The sequence below is a fragment of the Thamnophis sirtalis genome, unplaced genomic scaffold, assembly GCF_051295495.1.
Source record: "Thamnophis sirtalis isolate CommonGarterSnake01/CBP01778 unplaced genomic scaffold, rThaSir2_p1.2 scaffold_10, whole genome shotgun sequence".
In the NCBI taxonomy this organism is placed as follows: Eukaryota; Metazoa; Chordata; class Lepidosauria; order Squamata; family Natricidae; genus Thamnophis; species Thamnophis sirtalis.
Window position 1 is genome coordinate 21,884,572 of NW_028261390.1, and position 20,651 is coordinate 21,905,222.

A 20,651-nucleotide genomic window follows, 5' to 3' on the forward strand; every position below is an offset into this window, starting at 1 on the left:
CAAGGCAGCTGCTGATCTAGGAAAGTTTCTTTCCAAAGTTGTGCATGGAAGTTTTCACATGAAAATTGAGGAATAGGCCTCAAGAATATATTTGTACTACTATATTACTTCTCTACTTATCACTTTGAGGGTTGAGGGAGATACAAAGTTCCAGTTCTTCCTCTTCTGGCAGCCTTAACCTTTGTTATTTGATGCTGTTTATAATAAAATATATAATGTATGCCAGACTAAATAGCAATGCAATCTATAAAATTATATTATACATTCCAATTAATTCATAAAGTCAAAATAAATAATAGTCCCATATATTTCTTTTTTATTTAACACATTCCTAGTTCCCAAATATCTGCTTAAAGAGCCAAGATTCTAACAATTTTTAAAAATATTAACAATGAAGATGCAGCTCCTATTCTTAAAAATAGCTGGAGGAAAGAAAGTTTGTATCTGGTATCTTCCTACCACATTTAATGGACAATAGTGTCACTTAAGAAGTACTCTGTAGTAGCATATAATACCTCTTTGATCTATTTATAAAAAATGAAGTGATTAATGCAGGTGCTTGGCAATGAATGTTAGGTGTTGTGAAATTTATAGGAATGTGCTATATTCCTATGTGACTTGATAACATCCCATAGCAATAATAAATATAAATGACACATCCTAAAAATAGTTCAGTCACCACTCCTTTAACAAAAATGTAAGTGACAACTATTCCATTCACTGGTTGTTGACTCACTTTTTAGGTGAAGTAAATGAAAGTACATATTACTCAGCTCATGTTCCTCCTTTTAATGATTATGACTAATCTAACTCTTCTCATTTTTCAATTAGGTATTATTGCAATGCTGATCCCTGTAGCCATGAAATAGTAAAGTAGCCCAATGTCATTTAAGGTTGAATTATTAAAACTATAAGAAAAAAAAACGGAATGAATTTTTCTAAAGCAGCAACTCCAGAAGTGGGTTCCTACAAATTCAGACTGGTTCAGATGAAAATTGAAAATTAAATAGAACATCCAAAACAGACCTAATTAAGATTAACAATCACATTTTTTTAAAAAAAATCGATTAAAATTAATAATAATCAATAATTTGTTTTGTTCTAACCACTAATGATTTGCTTTCTAGGGTCAAGAAAACAAAGATTGCAGCTAGAGTCCTTTCGGACCATAACCCAGTTTGGATGGAGTTGGGAAGGGTAGTGCAGGCAAGAAGGTTTTGGAGACTGAATGAAAATTTATTTAGATATGAAAACTATATTAATGATTGTAAAAAATTACTATCTGAATATTTTGTTTTGAATATGAATAAGGGTACATCTATGGAATTTGTATGGGATGCAAGCAAAGCGTATATGAGAGGAGTTTTGATGAATATAAATAAAACACATAGAAATAAGCAAGGGTTAAAACGAACAGAACTGGAAGAGGAAATTAAGAGAAAAGAGCTGGAGTTAACAAGGAAACCAGACGATACAAAGGTTAAGGAAACTATTAACATATTAAAATCTCAATTTGACATGTTGATCTCTGACCAGGTAGCTACTAATTTATTATATGCAAAACACAATACTTTTTGTAATGCAAACAAACCTGGCAGATGGTTAGCTTATCAGATTAGGAAAAAAAGGAAAACTCGAAATATATCTAAACTGATTTACAGAGGGAAGGAGGTGTTCCAACAGGAAGAGATTCAAAAGGCTTTCTGGGAATTTTTTACAGAACTGTATAAAGGGGATAAAATTAATGGTTTAGACATAGACAAATATTTAGACAAGGAGAAAATACCTTCAGTTAGAGAAGAACACAGGCAAAAATTGAATCAACCAATAACCTCGGGGGAAATCCTGCAGGTAATTAAGCAATTAAAGCCAGGGAAAGCACCAGGTACAGATGGCTTGACAGCGGTTTACTATAAAAACTTACAGTTAGAAATGGTAGAACCTCTTAGAGAATTATTTAATATGATTCAAACGGAAGGTAAAGTCCCTCCATCTTGGAAGACAGCGTTTATATCTTTGATACCCAAAGAAGATCAAGATACTACTCAACCCAAAAATTATAGACCCATTTCATTACTGAATGTAGATTATAAAATTTTTACTAAAATATTAGCAAATAGGTTAATGTTGGTCATTCAACAATTGATACATACGGACCAAACAGGTTTTATACAAGGGAGACAGATGAAAAGTAATGTCAGATTAATTATTAATGCATTAGAATATTTGGGAAAGAACAACCAGATCCCTGCTGCGTTTATATTTTTGGATGCTGAGAAGGCCTTTGATCGAGTTAACTGGCAATTTCTGCTGAAGATATTGCAAAAAATGCAGATAGGAGATAATTTTTTACAGTCAATTAAAGCAATATACCAACAGCAAACAGCACAAATCATAATCAATGGAAGTTTAACAGACTCTATTCAAATTGGAAAAGGTACAAGACAGGGTTGTCCTTTGTCCCCATTATTGTTTATTATAACTTTGGAAGTATTGTTGAATAAAATACGGGGCTTGGATGGTTTAAAAGGGATCAAGATTAGGCAGCAAGAATATAGAGTCCGCGCTTTTGCGGATGATTTGGTCATAATATTGGAACAACCGCAGGAATCCAGTATGGTTTTAATGAATACGATTAATCAATATGGTCAAGTGTCTGGCTTTAAAATAAACTTAGGAAAAACCAAAACATTAGCTATAAATATGAATATTAAACAAAAGGAAGAATTAGGAGTGATGCTAGGATGTGAGGTAGTTAAAAAAGTCAAATATCTTGGAGTTAACATCTTAATTTCAAATGGGAAGTTATATAAGCATAATTATGAACCACTTTGGCATAGCATACAGACAGAGATGAAAAAATGGGAGAAATTGCACTTATCTTTGCTGGGCAGGATAGCGGCAGTGAAAATGAACATTTTACCAAAATTTTTATTTCTTTTCCAAATGTTACCTATACTTAAAAAAGATGCGAACCTTTTAGAATGGCAGAAGGGTATCAACAAATTTGTGTGGGCAGGAAAGAAGCCGAGGGTAAAGATGAAAATAATGCAAGATGTACGTGAGAGAGGAGGACTGAAACTACCTAATTTAAAACTATACTATGATGCAGTGGCATTATCTGTAATTAGTGATTGGATTCATTTAACCAATGATAGAATATTGAACATTGAGGGACACGATCTGGTATTTGGTTGGCACGCTTACCTGTTATTCAACAAAAAATTGGATAAGAACTTTAAAAGTCATATTTTAAGAAATGCTTTACTGCGGGTTTGGAAGAAATACCAATATAAATTAAATGACAAGATACCCATGTGGGCAATTCCTAGACATGCAATTGAAAATATGAATACAGCACAAAAACAGGACAGATTTACTTACAGACAGCTTCTTACCTCGGAAAGGGGGGTATTACAATTAAAATCTTTAGAGGTATTAAAAGAGGAGAAGGTAGTTCAAACATGGTTCCAGTATGGGCAATTACAGGCTAGGTGGAAAATAGATCAAAAAATTGGTTTTATTCAAGTTGAGGATAATCTGTTTAAACAAATAAGAGATCAAAGCTTAATGCATATAAAGAGGATATATAATGTATTAATACAGATGGATTCGGAAACAGAATTAGTTAAAGATTGTATGATAAAATGGGCTCAAAATATTGAGGAACCAATAATGTTGGATACATGGGAAAGAATTTGGGTAAGAAATGTGAAATTTACACAAGCTCAAAATCTGAGAGAAAATTTTTACAAGATGTTCTACAGATGGCATTTAGATCCTAAAAAGTTGGCTTCTATGTATCCGAATGTACAGCCTAAATGTTGGAGGTGTGGTTCTCTCGATGCTACATATTATCATATATGGTGGACCTGCCAAAAGGTTAAGGCATTTTGGATAAAAATATGGTGGGTCATGCAAAATGTTTTTAAAAGAAGGATAAAGTTTATTCCTCAGTTATTTTTACTAGGTATATGTACTGATTTTACAGTGGTAGAGACCAATTTGATTATGCACCTGATAACTGCAGCAAGATTGTTGGTGGCGCAATATTGGAAGAAGGAAGATTTGCCTACAATCCAAGAATGGACATTGAAAGTAACAAACTTAGCTGAAATGGCTAAAATATCGGCATATCTCAAAGATTATTCAAATGAGAGATATAAACGAGACTGGAAAAAATGGATTGACTATATACAAAATAAATACGGGACTAAGAAATTCCAGTTAGCCTATGCTTAAGATCAGAAATGATTTAAACTGTTAAAAGTCAGTTCAGTAAGAAGAAGCTAAGTTCAATCTAGAATGTCATTAATTTCTTTATTTCTTTTTTCTCAATAGATTTTAGACTGTGTTAGTTAAAAATCCATACCGTGTACGGGTTCTGGGAAGTCGGGGGGGGAAGGAGGAGGGGGGATGGGGGGGGTGGAGGGAGGGAGGGGTATACACAATAATTTGTTTTGTTTTGTTCAGGCCAGGCTGGCTTGCTGGAAAAGCCAACTTTTTAGGGCGTGTCAGGAGGACCAGAGGTCGGGGATTATACGAAGCTCCGGGGGCAGCTCATTCCAGAGGGAAGGCGCTCCCACAGAGAAGGCTGTCCCCCTGGGGGTCACTAGCTGGCACTGTCTGGCCGATGGCACTCTGAGGAGGTCAACTCTGTGGGATCACACTGGATGGTGGGAGGCCAATGGTGGCAGTAGGTGGTCTTGCAGGTATCCTGGGCCTAAGCCATGGAGCGCTTTAAAGGTCATAATTGGTACCTTGAATCATACCCGGAAGACAACCGGCAACCAGTGCAGGCCGTCTAAAAGGGGTGCAACATGGGAGCACCTAGGTGCCCCCATGATAACCCACGCAGCCGCATTCTGGACCAGTTGAAGCCTCTGGGTGCTCTTCAAGGGCAGCCCCATGTAGAGAGCGTTACAGTAGTCCAGGTGAGAAAGAATGAGGGCATGAGTGACTGTGCACAGAGCATCCCAATCCAGGAAGGGGCGCAACAAGCTTCTGGAGTTAACTCACTCGGAGCTCGCTGCGGGCCTGCATCGAAGTCAGATAAGTCTTCCGAGATTCTCGGGATTGAGTTGGACGTGGAGGGGTTGTTATTTTGTTTTGTGCGGCTTTGACTATCGTGCAGGAGTTACTGTTGTGTTGGTTGCCTAAGTTTGGAATTGGAAATCCGGCTATGGAGTTGGTCAATGTGCCTTCTCCAATTTCTACCATCCTCGAGTTCTACTATATACAATCGAGGACGTGTCATTCCGATTACCGTGGCAGGAATCCACAACGTTCCCCCTGTGTAGTTGTGTGCATATACCGAATCACCTATGGAAAAGGATCGAACTTTGCTTGTGGAGTCGGGGGGGGGGGGGGTTATGTGGTGGAATAATTTGGATGTAGCTGGTTTAGGTGAGACCTTAGGCAGCGGCCCATGAAAACCTCAGAGGGGCTTCTCCCAGTGGTAGCACTGGGTGTGATGTGTTGGATCAATAGGCAGTGGTCGATTCGTCTCTGCCAATTGCCAGGGCCCATCCTAGCTAGGGCCTCCTTTGCAGATCTCACCATTCACCCTGCCTGACCATTGGAGGCCGGATGGAATGGCGCGGCCAGGGCATGCCTGATTCCCAGAGATGCTAGGAAGGTCTCAAATGGCATGGGCGTGAATTGGGGGCTGTTGTCAGAGACCAAGACATCGGGAAAACTGTGCATGGAGAAAAGTCTCCATAGTACTTTGATTACTGCTGCTGCTATAGTTGAAGTCATTAGGACTACATCTAACCATTTTGAGTAAGCGTCCACAACTATGAAGAATGTTTGGCCATTTATAAAAGCTTCAGGGAGGTTTGTTCCAGCTAATTCATTGCTACAGACGGAAGGAAGTTTCAGCACTAGAAACTATTTTAGGCCTCTAATTACTGCACTAGATATAAGAATGATTTAGAAGGAATACAGTATTTTCTAGAAGATGACAGGCATCACTTTTACAAGAGGAAAAAAAATCACAAATAGTAAAGCTGCCTTTTAATCTTCATGCAGCTAAATTATCTTGCCCAGGCAATGGTATAAACATGAATTGCCTTACCTACGGTATATTAAATGAAGAGCAGTACATATTATATCACTGCATCCCCTTATCTCTTTCAACTTCTCTTTCAATGGTTTCATGTAGGTGCTAAAAGATTTGAGAAATAAAATAACTGTCATGGAGCAGAATATGACCAGCAACATCTTTTGAAATTAACATCCAGGTAAGACTATGCTTACTCTAATATAAAATACATGCTTTCTGTTTTTACCATAGCGTTGATTGGATGCATGAGATGATATGTTGATTTGAATGATAGTCTCTAAGTGGAGATCCTATCTTATGATAGGATAGGACTCGCTAATCACATGAATGTGGTTAGAGTAAAACTGAGCCTTGGTTGTGCTTATGGCACACGGGATATAACAAAGGAAAATGATAGAAATATACTGTATTAGATTTATTGAAAGAAAGAAACTATAAAAAGTAATCAATGACAACAAGGATAAGTTAAGATTAAAAGAAGCAGAAAAACAGTTGAAGTGTGTTTTTGAGAAAAAATAGAAAAAATGGAGGAGTGAAAAAGTCTAAAGAAGGAACCTCCAGCAATGCAAAATTAATTAAGAAAAAAAAGTTAGGAAATAATTTGAAACTTAAGTGAGGGAAATCTGGAAGGAGTATTTTAGTACATTTGGGAATAATAGTGGAAGGTCAAAGAAAGAATTTGAAACATGCCATATATAGTATGTTAGCATCCCAAAACCAATTAATGAAGAGTAATGAATGTTTTATGCCTGAAAAATAGAAGAGCTCCAGGTATAGATAGTATAGCAACCAATGTTAAAATATAAATGTGGTTTGTTTAGTGTGCAACCTGTATAATATGTTGATTATAATAAAAGTTGATTTTGTACAAAAGAAATTCATTGTAGTAGTTTAGTCGTAAAAAGAGTGAATAAAGATCAAGGTACAAAATAAATATATGAAGATAGAGTGGATGGATTGAGAGAAGAGAAAAGTTTATCAAAAGTGCTGTTGGGTAAAGTTGTTAGCACCCTCAAAAAGAAATGAGAATTTTAAAAACAAAATTATTATTCATTATTGTATTCCCCACTCCCCTTTCTATACCTTCAAGGCAGGCTAAGAAAGAGGGACTGGCCCAAATTCACTATTTGACTGGCTCTCATTTATATTGAAATGCTATGATAGAAGCATGATTACTGTGCAAGAATACAAAAATATGAATGTATACACTGATGCATTGGTATAAACAATATTTTTAGCGATATTAATGCCACAAATTTGTCTGGATTATTATGTCTTTTTCTGCCATGCCTAGCATTGCTTTCATCAGAATGGAACAGTATTTACTTTAATGACCACTCATTCAGCAACTTATAATTGTGCTGAGTGACACTTGAAACTAGTCCTTGTAGCTGCGGCTAACACAGAGACCCTGCAGTCACACAATTGTGATCTGAGTGCTCGGTGGCTAGCATGTAATTATGACATTGCAGTATCCCAAAGTGATGTGATGCCCATTTGCAATCTTCACTGTCCCTTCCAACAAGTAAAGTCAATGTGGAAGTCAGCAGGATGTTGCAAATGTTAACTAGATGAGATTTGCTTAAGTTTGTGGGATTCTCTTAACAAGCAACCTGGAGTATCAGAACTGCAATTATTAAGTGGCATGGTCATATGACATTGCACTTTATGACTGCATTATTTAGTGACAGCAATTCCAGCCCCAATTGCTGTTGTTAATCAGGGACTACCTTTAATGGGTTGTACATATGTATGTCACAGTTCAGATAGCTTATTCAGAAGCATATATGTTGAGGGTATCAAAGCATAGCATGAATTATGAGGGCAGCTAAACCATGAAAGAAATCCACTGTTTCTAGCCTTTAGCATCTCATCTGAATGTACGCTCCATTATAATGGTTTATGTGACTCATTAGTTGTATCAGTTTACTGTTTATCTCTTATAAAATGAAACAATGATTTATAGCTAATGTTTATAGATTATATAGTACAAAGGAAAGTGCTTGGTTTGAGGTAAGACTTCGCTCTGCCTTGATCTGATTGTATTCTCCAATGTCTTGAAAGCTGTACTTGGAGATCAGTCATTTATCCTAAAATAGCCTATGGTCAAAGCAAAAGTACAATGCAATTGTGTTCCATTTTTTAAATGCTTGAACATATTTTTAAAAAATACTACCAATGTATATTAAGCCAACAAATATAAAGAGGTTTGCAAAAATCATTTTGTACTGTGCAATATAAGGACATAACAAATTCAATTTAACAGTAGTCATTTCTATATTTATTTATTTAAACTTATACCCTATCACAATCTAATGACTTTCAACATCTTACAGAGTACATAATACCTCCAAGGTCCCTTCCAATTCTGTTATTCTCTTATTCTAATATACAAAAGTGAAAGCATCCATGATTTGATTAAAAATAACAAAAATCCCAAGAACAAAGACAAACTAAAAAGGTGGCACAATGTTTTGAGCATGCTTAATGTTTTGAACAACATTTAAATTAAGGGAATGCATGCTTTTATTTTGGATTTCCATTTTTAGTTTTTTCTGAAAGCCTGCTGAGAGAGGGCAAGTCTGAAGGGATTCTAAAATATTGGCACTACCATGGAAAAACAATGCCTCTTAGCCTTGCCCACACTTTTCCTTCTAAAAGTGTGGGATTACAAGTGTGTCCCTGCAGAAATTAGTGGCTCAGGGTGATTCTGCTTGGAGTAGGCTGTTCCACATGCCAAGCCATAAAGTGTCTTATCAGTCAGCATCAGCATTTTAAAGGTATCCAGAAACTAATTGGCAACCAGTGCAGGGATTGCAGAATTGGTGTTATGTATTCCCAATGCCGAGAAACAGTAAGCATGCAGGGTGCTGGGTCATAGACCAACAGTACCTAATCTTGGGGGCAGAAGGGATGGTTCTGCACAAGCAGTGTGTGAGCGTGCAAGTGTTCTCGTATGTGCAGCTCCATTTGGATAAGTGGAATTGCACACATTAGCACACTCACCTGCCATATATTTGTTATATATCTTTTATAGTGCAAAATGAGCTATACCTGGATATATGTCTAACAGTGCTAATTATTGTATGCTAAATGTAATTTCAGGTAGCATGTTGATGATCCTTAAAAGAAAAATCTACCAAAGAACCAAAGCTGTAGCTCAAAGTGGAACCTATACTTTCTGTATGCTTTGTTAAAAGAATAAAAGTGGGTGAAAGTGGATGAGGAAGATTTAAAAAAAAGAAGTGGAAGCTATTTTTGGAAATCCAACTAGAATCCATTAATCACACATATTAAACCTGATGGATACCATAGAGACAGCAAAGCTTGAAGAACATATGGAAGGCCAGACCAGTGAAACTTCCAATGGTTATGTTCGACCTGCTCTGACTGTTAGTGATGAAAACAAGAATGGCAGCAACAAACCGAAGAGTTTATCCAATGGTTTGCGAAAAGGTGCTAAAAACTATCCAGAATACGTACAAATTTCCATGCCCACTGACTCTAGAAACAAGTTTCCTTTGGAATGGTGGAAAACAGGCATTGCCTTTGTATATGCTGTCTTCAATTTAGTTTTAACAACTGTCATGATCACAGTGGTACATGAGAGGGTACCTTCCAAGGAGCTCAGCCCTCCATTGCCAGATAAATTTTTTGATTATATTGATCGTGTGGAATGGGCTTTTTCTGTATCAGAAATAAATGGAATTATCCTTGTTGGAATATGGATAATCCAATGGCTATTTCTTAAATACAAGTAAGTATATTTTTTCTTGTATTTTTCTTATTATGGAAACAGAGAACTTTAGATGTTTTTAAATGCACTGTATACCATGATCTACGGGGGTGTAAAAATCAATAGATTTGTAATGCTAACGAAGATTTTTGCAATTGCAGTAAAGTAATCATAGAAATAAAGAATCTGCATTCTGAATGTTAAAATATAGCAAATACCTCCAAGGTTGGAGAGATGTTGACAATATATGGCTAGCTAATTTGTAGATTATTAATTGTAATTTTCACAGAATAAGATTAACAGATTTGGGTAAAATTGGGGTTTGCTTGGATTGGCGGAATACTGGATAGAATGTGCTGAAACCGTGCTTATCAAAGTAAATTTGGGAATTTAGCCTATTTTATTTTTTTATTCACTTGTATGATGTAGAAATTTATATAGATATAAACATATAAATAAAGCTTTAATTGGTAGAAGCCATGATGAATGGCAGAGATCAATATCTATCTAGTATCTTATTTATGAGGATTATGGCATATAGCGAATTCTGACTTGGAATGTAAAAAAAAAGGATAATAGGCATGAAGAAAAGAATTAGCAGATGAAAATAAAGGGATAAAAAGAATTAGCAAATGAAAATAAAGGGAAAATAAAGGGTATGTGAAAGTAAGAGAAAGGGGAAGATTGTAATAGATTTGAATGAAAATGATCTACAGGTAGTTCTTGATTTAGGATTATTTATACACACTGCAGTATCACCCCTGTGGTCATGTGATCATTTGTGGGTGTTGGGCAGCCTATTTGCATTTACAACCAGTTGCAGAATCCCACACTCTTGTAATTGCATTTTGCAACATTTTATGCTATTTAATGGCAAAAATGCCCATTGGATAAAATAACTCAAGTTTACGACTGTGTGGTTTGCTTGACAACTTAGTGACTAGCTTAATGACCAAGAAATAGATCATTTTGATAAGACAAGAAATAAAAGAGAAGAGCGTGAAAATAGAATGATTATAGGAAGGTGATTTAATGGAATAACAAAATGAAATGTTGTAGGCTGTGGATGAAAAATGGTTATTGCTACAAAAAATGAGAATAAGAGAAAAATAAAAATGCTGAAATAATTTCAGATAAATGGGGCAATGCTAGAAGTAGTTAATAGATCAGTATTGAAAAGATAAGTATGTTAAAGAGTGGGATTGAGGCAAATTATATAAAAGTTTGTTTCAAAATATTTGATGAAAAGCCTATAATAAATGCTGGGATTATGTTGAAAATGGCAGCGGTGAACATATAGATATGAATATGATGATGGTGATGATAATGATGATTTAAACTAGTATGCCACCTCAATTTCAACAACCCTGGGCACATGCTACATCTGGAACAATGTTAAAATGTGGGTGTGATTTGCTTAAGGAATGATTGTGTCAGTTGCTTATCACACATGAAAACTGTATCAATACTTGATGATGGGAAGAATGCCATTACTCTTCTCCTTGTACAAAGTAAGAATAAATGCAAAAATATTTTTTTTTAAAGGAAAGACTTTGGTAATGTTTTGATTGAGTTACAAGAGGTGACCATAACATTTGACAAGTGCAGATGGCTTTGTGCCAGGAGGATATATGCAAGCAATATTTTGCTCTCAAGTTGCACATTGAGAAATATGTACATGAGAAAAAGTTTTTCATAGGTTTGTTGATTTAGAGAAAGCATATAATAATATGAGTAGGCTTGAAGTACAGAATGTTTTGCATTAATATGGAATGAATGTTGATTGCTGATTACTATAGCAATAGTACTTAGACTTATATAATGCTTCATAGTTCTTTACAGCCCTCTCCAAGTAGTTTACAGAGTCAGCATATTACGCCCAACAATCTGGGTCCTTATTTCACCAACCTCAGAAGGATAGAATGTTGAGTCAACTGAGCTGGTCAGAATTGAACTCATGGTAGTGAGCTGAGTTATCCTGCAATAATTCTAACCACTGTGCAACCACATCATAAGAGCAATATAAGTGGAATGTTTATTGGATGTGTGTTGGCCTTTATGTGTGAATATATAAAATATTTATAGGGTAATTTGAGATATGTTGGTTGGATGCATGGATGTGCATGTACTTTTGTATGTAGATTATGCTGCATTGTTTTAACTGTAAGCAGATGATTTGTCATGGATGTTAGACTGTATGATGCAACAAGGAGCATAGATATAAACATTACCTAAGATGAATGTAACTATGTTTGACAAGGAAGATTTCAATGAATAATTATGAGTTATACATCATTGGCAAAAAAGTAGATCAGAAAGATGAATTTGTGTAATCTAGTAAAAAAGATGGAAAATGAATGAAGAAATGATAAGATGGGGAAATGCAGGCAGAATGGGAGTAGATAATTTGTGATCTGTTATGAGAAATGGATATTTGCTAAAAGTATGCAGAAATAACACAATAGACCTCACTTTGTTATATCAGTATTAAAACTGGGTATTTCATAGAAACATAATGTTCTGACCTAGGCTTCCCAAGAGCATGAAGCAAACTCCTGGTCCTGACAAAAACCTTTTTTAATTAATTTACTGTGAATTCTGCTCATTCACATGCAGCAAAGTCTTTCCAGGGAAGATTTACAGTCATGGACCTTATCTGGCTTAGAGAGCTACCAGGCCAATATCTGCAAAACTTGGCAAGGAGTCTCGGAGAGTCATGAGCCAATTAATTGAACTAATTGTCTCCTTCAAACTCTACTCCCCTTTCACTCCTGTTTTATTTCCTCTGGGACGGGCCATTCGTCCATTGGTGGCCTTACTCCCAAGTCGACCCCGGTTCTTTAGCTGTTCCCTTCGTCTGGAAACTTTGTGCGTGCGTACACTGGGAACAGGCTGCAGCTGTTTGTCTGCCTCACTGATGTCTGACTCTGAAGGCATCTGATAACTGACATACAGCTCTGCCCCCCTCTCTGCTTCACTGTCCGAATCTCCTCACTGTCCGAATCTGCTGCCAGCTCCGCTGGTGAGCCATAACACATAAATGCAATGGGAACATGAGCTCTAAGTGTATGTAAAAACAAGGAGAGAAAGTCATATATCATTGAAACCAGCGACTTTGGATGGATAAGCAGCTAGAAAAATTATGGAGCTTCATTTTTATATATGATGATTGCAGTGAGACTATTATATGTGAAAAGATTTGTTTTTACCTACAATGTATATGAAATAGATAGTGAAAATGATGGAACTTGTTGAAATGGACAATTTGATTGCTTTAATTAGCCCTAGAACAATGTCTAAATTTACTGCTAACCTCTTATTGACTTTTTGTGGTAAATAGAAAAAATGATATTATGAATGATATATGATTTTGATTAGAATAAAAATATTAGATTATGGCTAAATGTATACAATGCTGTACCCTTAGAGTAAGAGGTTATATTATATTTATAACTGCTGCAAAAGAAAATTGGAAGTCACTTCTTTATCATTTTTCTTTTCTTTGATTTCTGTGCCTCTACTTTTGCTTGTTTCTTCTATTTTAAATTTTTCCTTTTTTCATTCTAAATACCAGTATTAGTTCTTGTTAGTTTTTATTCTGTATGAAAATGTTAATAAAATGTATAAAAAAGAATAAACGGGTGCTTAATGGAATACAGAAATGAGTAATTTGAAAGGAATACTTTGTGGCAGATTGAATTTATAATGAATTAGGACTGAATGTCAGACAAATATATGAAGGAGGAAGTTTAATTCAACAGGGAGAAAGAGAAGCCAAGAGGATTGTTCTTGTTGAAGTTGATGAGGTAATCAAAAATAAAGAATAGGAAGTTTAAAGAAAGAAAAAGAGAATGTATGAAGCAAGGTGTGAGCAGGGTGAGAACAAGGATTGTTTAAAAGAATAGAAAGATATTAATAGGATATTGAATGGTTTTATCTATATTTCTTTGCTTTAATATTTCTTACTTTCATTCTGCATTCTGCATAACTTGCTTACCCTGAAATAGAACAACATTATGGATATATCTGCAAGCATATGTTTAGAAATAAAAAAAAATGTTGACTGATATTTTGTAAATAACTCTTGTTTCCACATTAAGATATATATTAATAATAGAATCTGTAATGGTTTATATAAATTGAATTCTTATGAGAGTACAGATTATTTGCATTAACCAAATGTGATTTAGGCTTCATTGACTACAGTAGAACTTGTTGCTGTATAGTTTTCAGTAGCATTATACTGTTACCTTTAAAGAAAGTGAGCACAATTTATGGGTGGTACACACTTTTACCTTCCCTATCGGTTCACAAATGTGAGTGTGCGCTTCTATCACACGCACCACCTCCGTGCATGCGCTGATCCTTCCACGCATGCATTTTTGGTGGAAAAAAGGCATTAATGGGATGCCATAGAGCCAGGCGTTGGTGGGCGGAGCCACCCAGAATTTTCGCTACTAGTTCTGGTGATCCAGTCCAAACCGGTAGAATACCACTTCTGTTCATGCATTCTTATGTCATGGTGCCTAAATGAAAATATTTCCCTACTTCACCCTATCCAACAAATTCATTGGTGAAAGCAAGGTGATTATTTCCCATCTCAATATTTTGGAGAGATAGGGTACCTCATAATCAGAGGTGATATTCAGCAGGCTCTGACCAGTTCTGGAGAACCAGTAGTAGAAATCTTGAGTAGTTCAGACAACCAGTAAATACCACCTCTGACTGGCCCCGCCCCATCTATTAACTGAGGTGGGTGGGAATGAAGATTTTACAGTATCCTTCCCCTGCAACACACACCAAGCCATGCCCACAGAACCAGTAGTAAAAAAAATTGAATCCCAACACAGCTCATAATACTGTTGAAATAACTCATTCAAGGACCTTCTCCATTAAGACAGAGTAGAAAATAAGAAATGTAGCAGGTTCTTCTTTTTTTTCTTATTTAAAAGCTAAGTCTATGCTAAGTATGCATGCTGCTAACTGTTGACAATCCAAAATTCTACCATGAAATGCTCAGATGTCGTTTTATATTACTGTAATGTCTAAGATTGTGTTGTGCAAAACAGGTCCAATGTTATGATTTTCATAGCCACCAGCTAAATATAGAAGAAAGGTATTATTGTAGATTTCCCCCCTCACCTTTCTGAAACTAATATAATCAAAACATAACTTTGGAGCAGGAAGTGGTTCTTCATATTTTTTAAATAAATTTTATTCCACTGTGTTATAACTGCCATTGTAACAACCTTTTTTATAGAAATATGGTATACTGCTAGCATTATGCCTCAAGAATTCTTACCTCAATATGTTTGTGTTTATATTTCAGATCAATAGTAGGACGAAGGTTCTTTTTTATATTGGGAACTTTGTACCTCTATAGGTGCATTACCATGTATGTCACCACTTTGCCTGTACCTGGAATGCATTTTCAGTGTGCTCCAAAGGTAAATTTATTAGCATGTAGTTGTAATAATTTCATAGAGATCATTATGCTATTTCATTTGTATGCTTCCCAATCTTGAAGGCTTTCAGGAAAGACCTGACACCTCCATATACATTTTTTTTCTAAATGGCAAAATCAAAATATTAAAAATTGAGAAAGCAAAACCCATGTGGTCACAAATTCCAGTTCTAATCAATGCATCCCTTCTGCCTGTACAACAAAGGTGGTATTCGGCAGGTTCTGACCAGTTCTGGAGAACTAGTAGCAGAAATTTTGAGTAGTTTGGAGAACCGGTAAATACAACTTCTAACTGGCCCCTACCCCCATCTATTCCCTGCCTCCTGAGTCCCAGCTGATCAGGAGGGAATGGGGATTTTGCAGTATCCTTCCCCTGGTGTGGGATGGGAATGGAGATTTTTACAGTATCCTTTCTCTGCCACGCCCACCAAGTCACACCCACAGAACCGGTGGTAAAAAAAATTGAATCCCACCACTGCTGTACAAGATGGAGCAGATACATTTTGACAGCTCAGAAGGGAGGTCTTGAAATCTCCACTTGGAGGGAGTTTCAAGGAAAGGGAGAAAGCTATCAGCCTGCTTCCAAGGCCTTCTCAGATAGCAGTTTCATAAAGATAACAACCAGGAGGGATTTGACCGTATTCGATCTGGTCACATTTACAAATGAATATAGGAGAAGGCAGTCTTAGATAACTAGGGCCAAAGCCATGTAGAGCCTTAAAGGTGACAACTGGCACTTTGAATTGCACATGAAAGCTAATTGTCAGCCAGTACAGTTTTTGAAGCAGCAGAGTCACTTAGGTACCGTATATCAGGAAAAATCCATCACAGTCTAGGGTGCCATTTTATGTGCCAGGTGCAGCTATTAAATGTTCTTCAGGGGCAATTCATTATAGTATTTCAAATAGCAAGTGACTAGGATGTGAGTGACTGTGAAAACAGCCGCTTGATCCATCAGAAGCCACAATTGATGCACAAAATGTAGCTGTCCAAAAGCTGTCTTAGCCATCTGCTTAGTGAGAAGAAACTCTGAATTAAGAGGAGCACCAAATTATGAATTACTTCTGAACAGGAAAACAAAACTCAGTTCAGAGTGAAAAATAGTATTTCTCTGGGATCAGCAGGCTGATAAACTTAAAGTTATTCTGACAAGCACATCTGGGTCAGAATTTCCATACTGCTGATGCATTCCAGAATTGAGATGTCTAACTAGGTATTATCATCTATTGATGACACCAAGTTTAATCTTTACTGATGGCCTCCCTCAGCAATTTTATGTAACTATTAATGAGAACTGGAGTAAAAAGAGAATTCTGAGGCAGTCCATAAATTAAAGACCTACAAGTAGATTTCCCCTTCCCTACCAACTGGAATTGATCTTTTACAAAGGAGGAGATTCATTGTAAGACAGTGTCTCCCCTTATTCCAGCCCACCAGAGAAGGATGTTATGGACTAAAGGCCTTTAAGAGATCAAAGAATACCAAGGTTGCTTTTCCCCAAAACCTAGCTTCTCCAAAGATCATCCATAAGTATGACCAGTATAGTTTCTACACTGTAACCCAGACTAAAACTTGTCTGCCAAGGATCCAAATGGATTGCTTCGTATAATAATTAATGATGCTCCATTGGCTTTTAACTGTTGTGAACCTATTTGCTGATTTTCACATATATACTATAAAATGTTATAGATAAATTATTTTGTGTATTTTAATGCATTTTGTTATTTTAATTTTAATTTGCGTTGAAATGTTTTATCCTGTCAAATGTACCATTTAACAATTCCCCCTCTTTTTTTACTTAATTCTAGCTAAATGGTGATTCTCAAGCTAAAGTTCACCGAATTCTGCAACTAATTTCAGGAGGTGGTCTGTCTATAACAGGCTCACATATCTTATGTGGAGATTTTCTATTCAGTGGACACACTGTAATCTTAACGCTCACTTACCTATTTATCAAGGAATGTAAGTTTCAATATTTGCATTTTTTCAAAAATAAAAATATTTTCACAAAAATGTTTAATGCCAGCACCAGGCTAGAAGACTGTGAGTTGTATTCTCCCTTTAAAAGTCTATGTCTAATTCTGGGTAACTTTGGGCCAGTCATTCTCAGTCTATGATGTCGAGTTTGGGCAATAAGCTAGTCAGTCAATTTGTTATGGCAGTGTGACTAGTATTATGAGATAAACCCAGGAGCAAACAACAGCACACAGCACACAACGCCTTTATACAATTAACAGTGGTTTATATGTACAGAACTATATACAGACAAACACAAGTAGATAAATCCCTTACCACTCAGCTACGGACACAAGAAGAGAAATGAGATACACGTTGAGAGAGAGAAACACCCTGTAATGGCCACCTATATATATATATAGACATCTCTTAAATCAGTAAATGACTTCTGTGGACCCCACCAGAGTCTTAAACAGGGGATACCTGTATTGCTGAATCATCCTCATTGCATCATCTTACAGATTACAGTTTACAACCTTACATCAGCTGGCAGCTATTAAAACCTCATTACCTGGCACAATTCCTCGTGCAACCAATGAATGTACATTTAGTTGATCTGGAAAAAAGCAGACCATATGCTTGTAGGAAAACACTAAGAATTAAAAAATCATATCACCACAGTCCTCTGTTCTCTAGGTTGAACATATGTGTAGCTTATAATCATTCCTCTTAAGTTTTTCATTCCAGGGCCCTCATCATCTTAATTGCTTTTTGGACATGTTTGAGAATGTCCTCTAAACTATGGTGCCCAAAGGTGGATGCAATATTCTAAGCACAGTCTGACCAATACAAAGTAGAAAGAACAATGGCTTCTTGTTAGCTTGATTTCATACTTCTAATGATACAGCCTAGGATTCCATTCCATCCCCTCCCACACTTTTTGTTTTGTTTTGCAATTGCATCACATCCTAGGCTGACTCAAGTTCAGCACATGGTCCACCTGGATCCTTTTCATGCATACTATTGTCAAATGTAGTCCTTTCCACCCTAGGCTCACACCTTTGTTTATTCCTACCCATTTACTGGACTTATCTTGCTGGTTTCTACTTATTGTTGCAACTTGTCATATGCCTCTGGAACCTTGACACTGCCCTTTAAAGTGGTTTTATACCTCTATGTTTGAGTCATTTAAAATATATATTATCATCCAGTAGCATGCTTTGAATAGTACAAAACTCTGCAGTAAATCGCTCTGATTCACTAATGTACACCTGTTAGATATATTTGTTCAACTGGCTCTGTATCTAGCTAGTCCATTGACATTTCTACTAGATTTTCATGGAAGACCTTGTTGATTACATTCCTGAAATCATGTGTACAATTTATCTATTGGCATTTCTCTGGATAGCTAAAGTGATCATTCTATCAAAAAAAGAAATCAGTTTGTTTTAGCATGTTTTTCTTGATAAGACCATGCTGGCTGCTGCCAAGCAATGGATTCTTTTCAAAATTCTCACATTCTGTTTGTAGGGAAGGTTGTTGACAAAGTGGTGGCCTTTCAACTCTGGCGGTCCTTGGATGAAACTGATTATCTGGATTCCTTTCAGTCCGGTTTCAGGCCTGGTTACAGCATGGAAACTGCTTTGGTAGCGCTGATCGATGATCTCTGGCGAGCCAGGGAATAGGGGTCACTCCTCTATCCTAGTGCTGCTTGACCTCTCAGCGGCCTTCGATACCATCGACCATGGTATCCTTCTGCGATGGTTGCAGGAGGTAGGAGTGGGAGGCACCGTTCTTCGGTGGTTCTCCTCCTACCTCTCGGACAGGTCGCAGTCGGTGTTGGTCGGAGGGCAGAGATCGACCCATAGGCCCCTCAATTATGGGGTGCCGCAGGGTTCAGTCCTGTCCCCCCTCCTATTTAACATCTACATGAAGCCGCTGGGTGAGATCATACGCCGGTACGGGATTAAATATCAATATGCGGATGATACACAATTGTATCTGTCCGCCCCATGCCAACTCAGTGAAGCAGTAGAAGTGATGTGCCAGTGCCTGGAGGCTGTCAGGGTCTGGATGGGAGTGAACAAGCTTGCACTCAATCCCGACAAGACTGAGTGGCTATTGATGCTCCCTCCCAAGGATGGTCCAGCTATTCCATCTCTTAGCCTGGGGGGTGAAATTATACGCCCCTCAGAGAGGGTTCGCAATTTGGGAGTCCTCCTGGATCCGCAGCTGACATTAGAACATCGTTTGTCGGCTGTGACCAGAGGGGCCTTTGCCCAGGTTCGCCTGGTGTACCAACTGCGACCCTATCTGGACCGGGAGGCCCTTTGGATAGTCACTCATGCCCTCATCACTTCAAGACTGGATTACTGTAACGCGCTCTACATTGGGTTGCCCCTGAAGAGTGTTCGAAGACTTCAGCTAGTCCAGAATGCAGCCGCACGAGCGATTGTGGGTACACCTAGGTACACTCACGTTACACGTATCCTCCGCGAGCTGCACTGGCTGCCCATTGGGCTCTGGACACACTTCAAGGTGCTAGTCGTTACTTTTAAAGCCCTACATGGTATCGGACCTGGCTATCTGAGAGACCGCCTCCTGCCAGTTACCTCCCTGAGACCTATTAGATCGCACAGACTAGGCCTTCTCTGGATTCCATCTGCTGGCCAATGTTGGCTGGCAACCCCCTGGGGGTGGGCCTTCTCTGTTGCTGCTCCAGCCCTATGGAACGATCTCCCCATTGAGATCCAGACTCTCACTACCTTCCGGCCTTCCGCAAAGCGACCAAGACCTGGCTGTTTCAGCAGGACTGGGGCTGTTGAATTATCCAGCCCCATCTTGTGTTATGAATGTTGTTAAATTTTTAACTGTTGTTTTTTATTTTTATATTCCCCTTTCCCTTATTATTTGTAAGCCGCCCTGAATCTTCCGAGAGTGGGCGGCATACAAGTTAATTAATTAATTAATTAATTAATTAATTAATTAAATACATACATACATACATACATACATACTAACCTATTTCAGAAGTGTGTGTGCACACGCATGCATATACACACATTTATGCATATACATATTTGGTTGTGCCTATAATTACTTAGGTCTCCCTTTTCCCAGTGTTGAAGATAGCAACACTATTTGTCCTTCTCCAGTCACCTGGTAAGATTCTTGATTACAACTGTAATTTTGAACTGTAGTCTCCAGAATAGAATATTATTGTCCATGTTTTATATGATTTTTTTGTACAGATTCACCTCGTCACTTCTGGTGGTATCACTTGATTTGCTGGTGTATGAGTGTTGCTGGAATAATCTGTATCCTGGTAGGACATGAGCATTACACTGTAGATGTTGTCATTGCTTATTTTATCACAACTAGGCTCTTCTGGTGGTATCATGCAATGGCTAACGAAAAGGTAAGGAGCA

The 20,651-nt window shown here is 37.3% G+C and overlaps 1 protein-coding gene across 2 annotated transcripts in view; it reads left to right on the top strand.

The window, feature by feature from the left end:
* The window catches only part of SGMS2 (sphingomyelin synthase 2), a 37,008-nt gene that overhangs the window by 14,040 nt on the left and 2,317 nt on the right, over positions 1 to 20,651 (top strand). The window contains exons 2-6 of one of the 2 annotated variants that reach the window (XM_087724188.1): positions 6,167 to 6,245; positions 9,173 to 9,824; positions 15,133 to 15,250; positions 17,076 to 17,229; positions 20,475 to 20,641. In XM_087724188.1, coding sequence (XP_087580314.1) covers positions 9,370 to 9,824; positions 15,133 to 15,250; positions 17,076 to 17,229; positions 20,475 to 20,641 — 894 coding nt within the window. In that variant the 5' untranslated portion in view covers positions 6,167 to 6,245; positions 9,173 to 9,369. Of the gene's footprint in view, positions 1 to 5,251; positions 6,246 to 9,172; positions 9,825 to 15,132; positions 15,251 to 17,075; positions 17,230 to 20,474; positions 20,642 to 20,651 lie in introns of those variants that run through there. The other variant, XM_087724189.1, reaches the window with a different exon arrangement.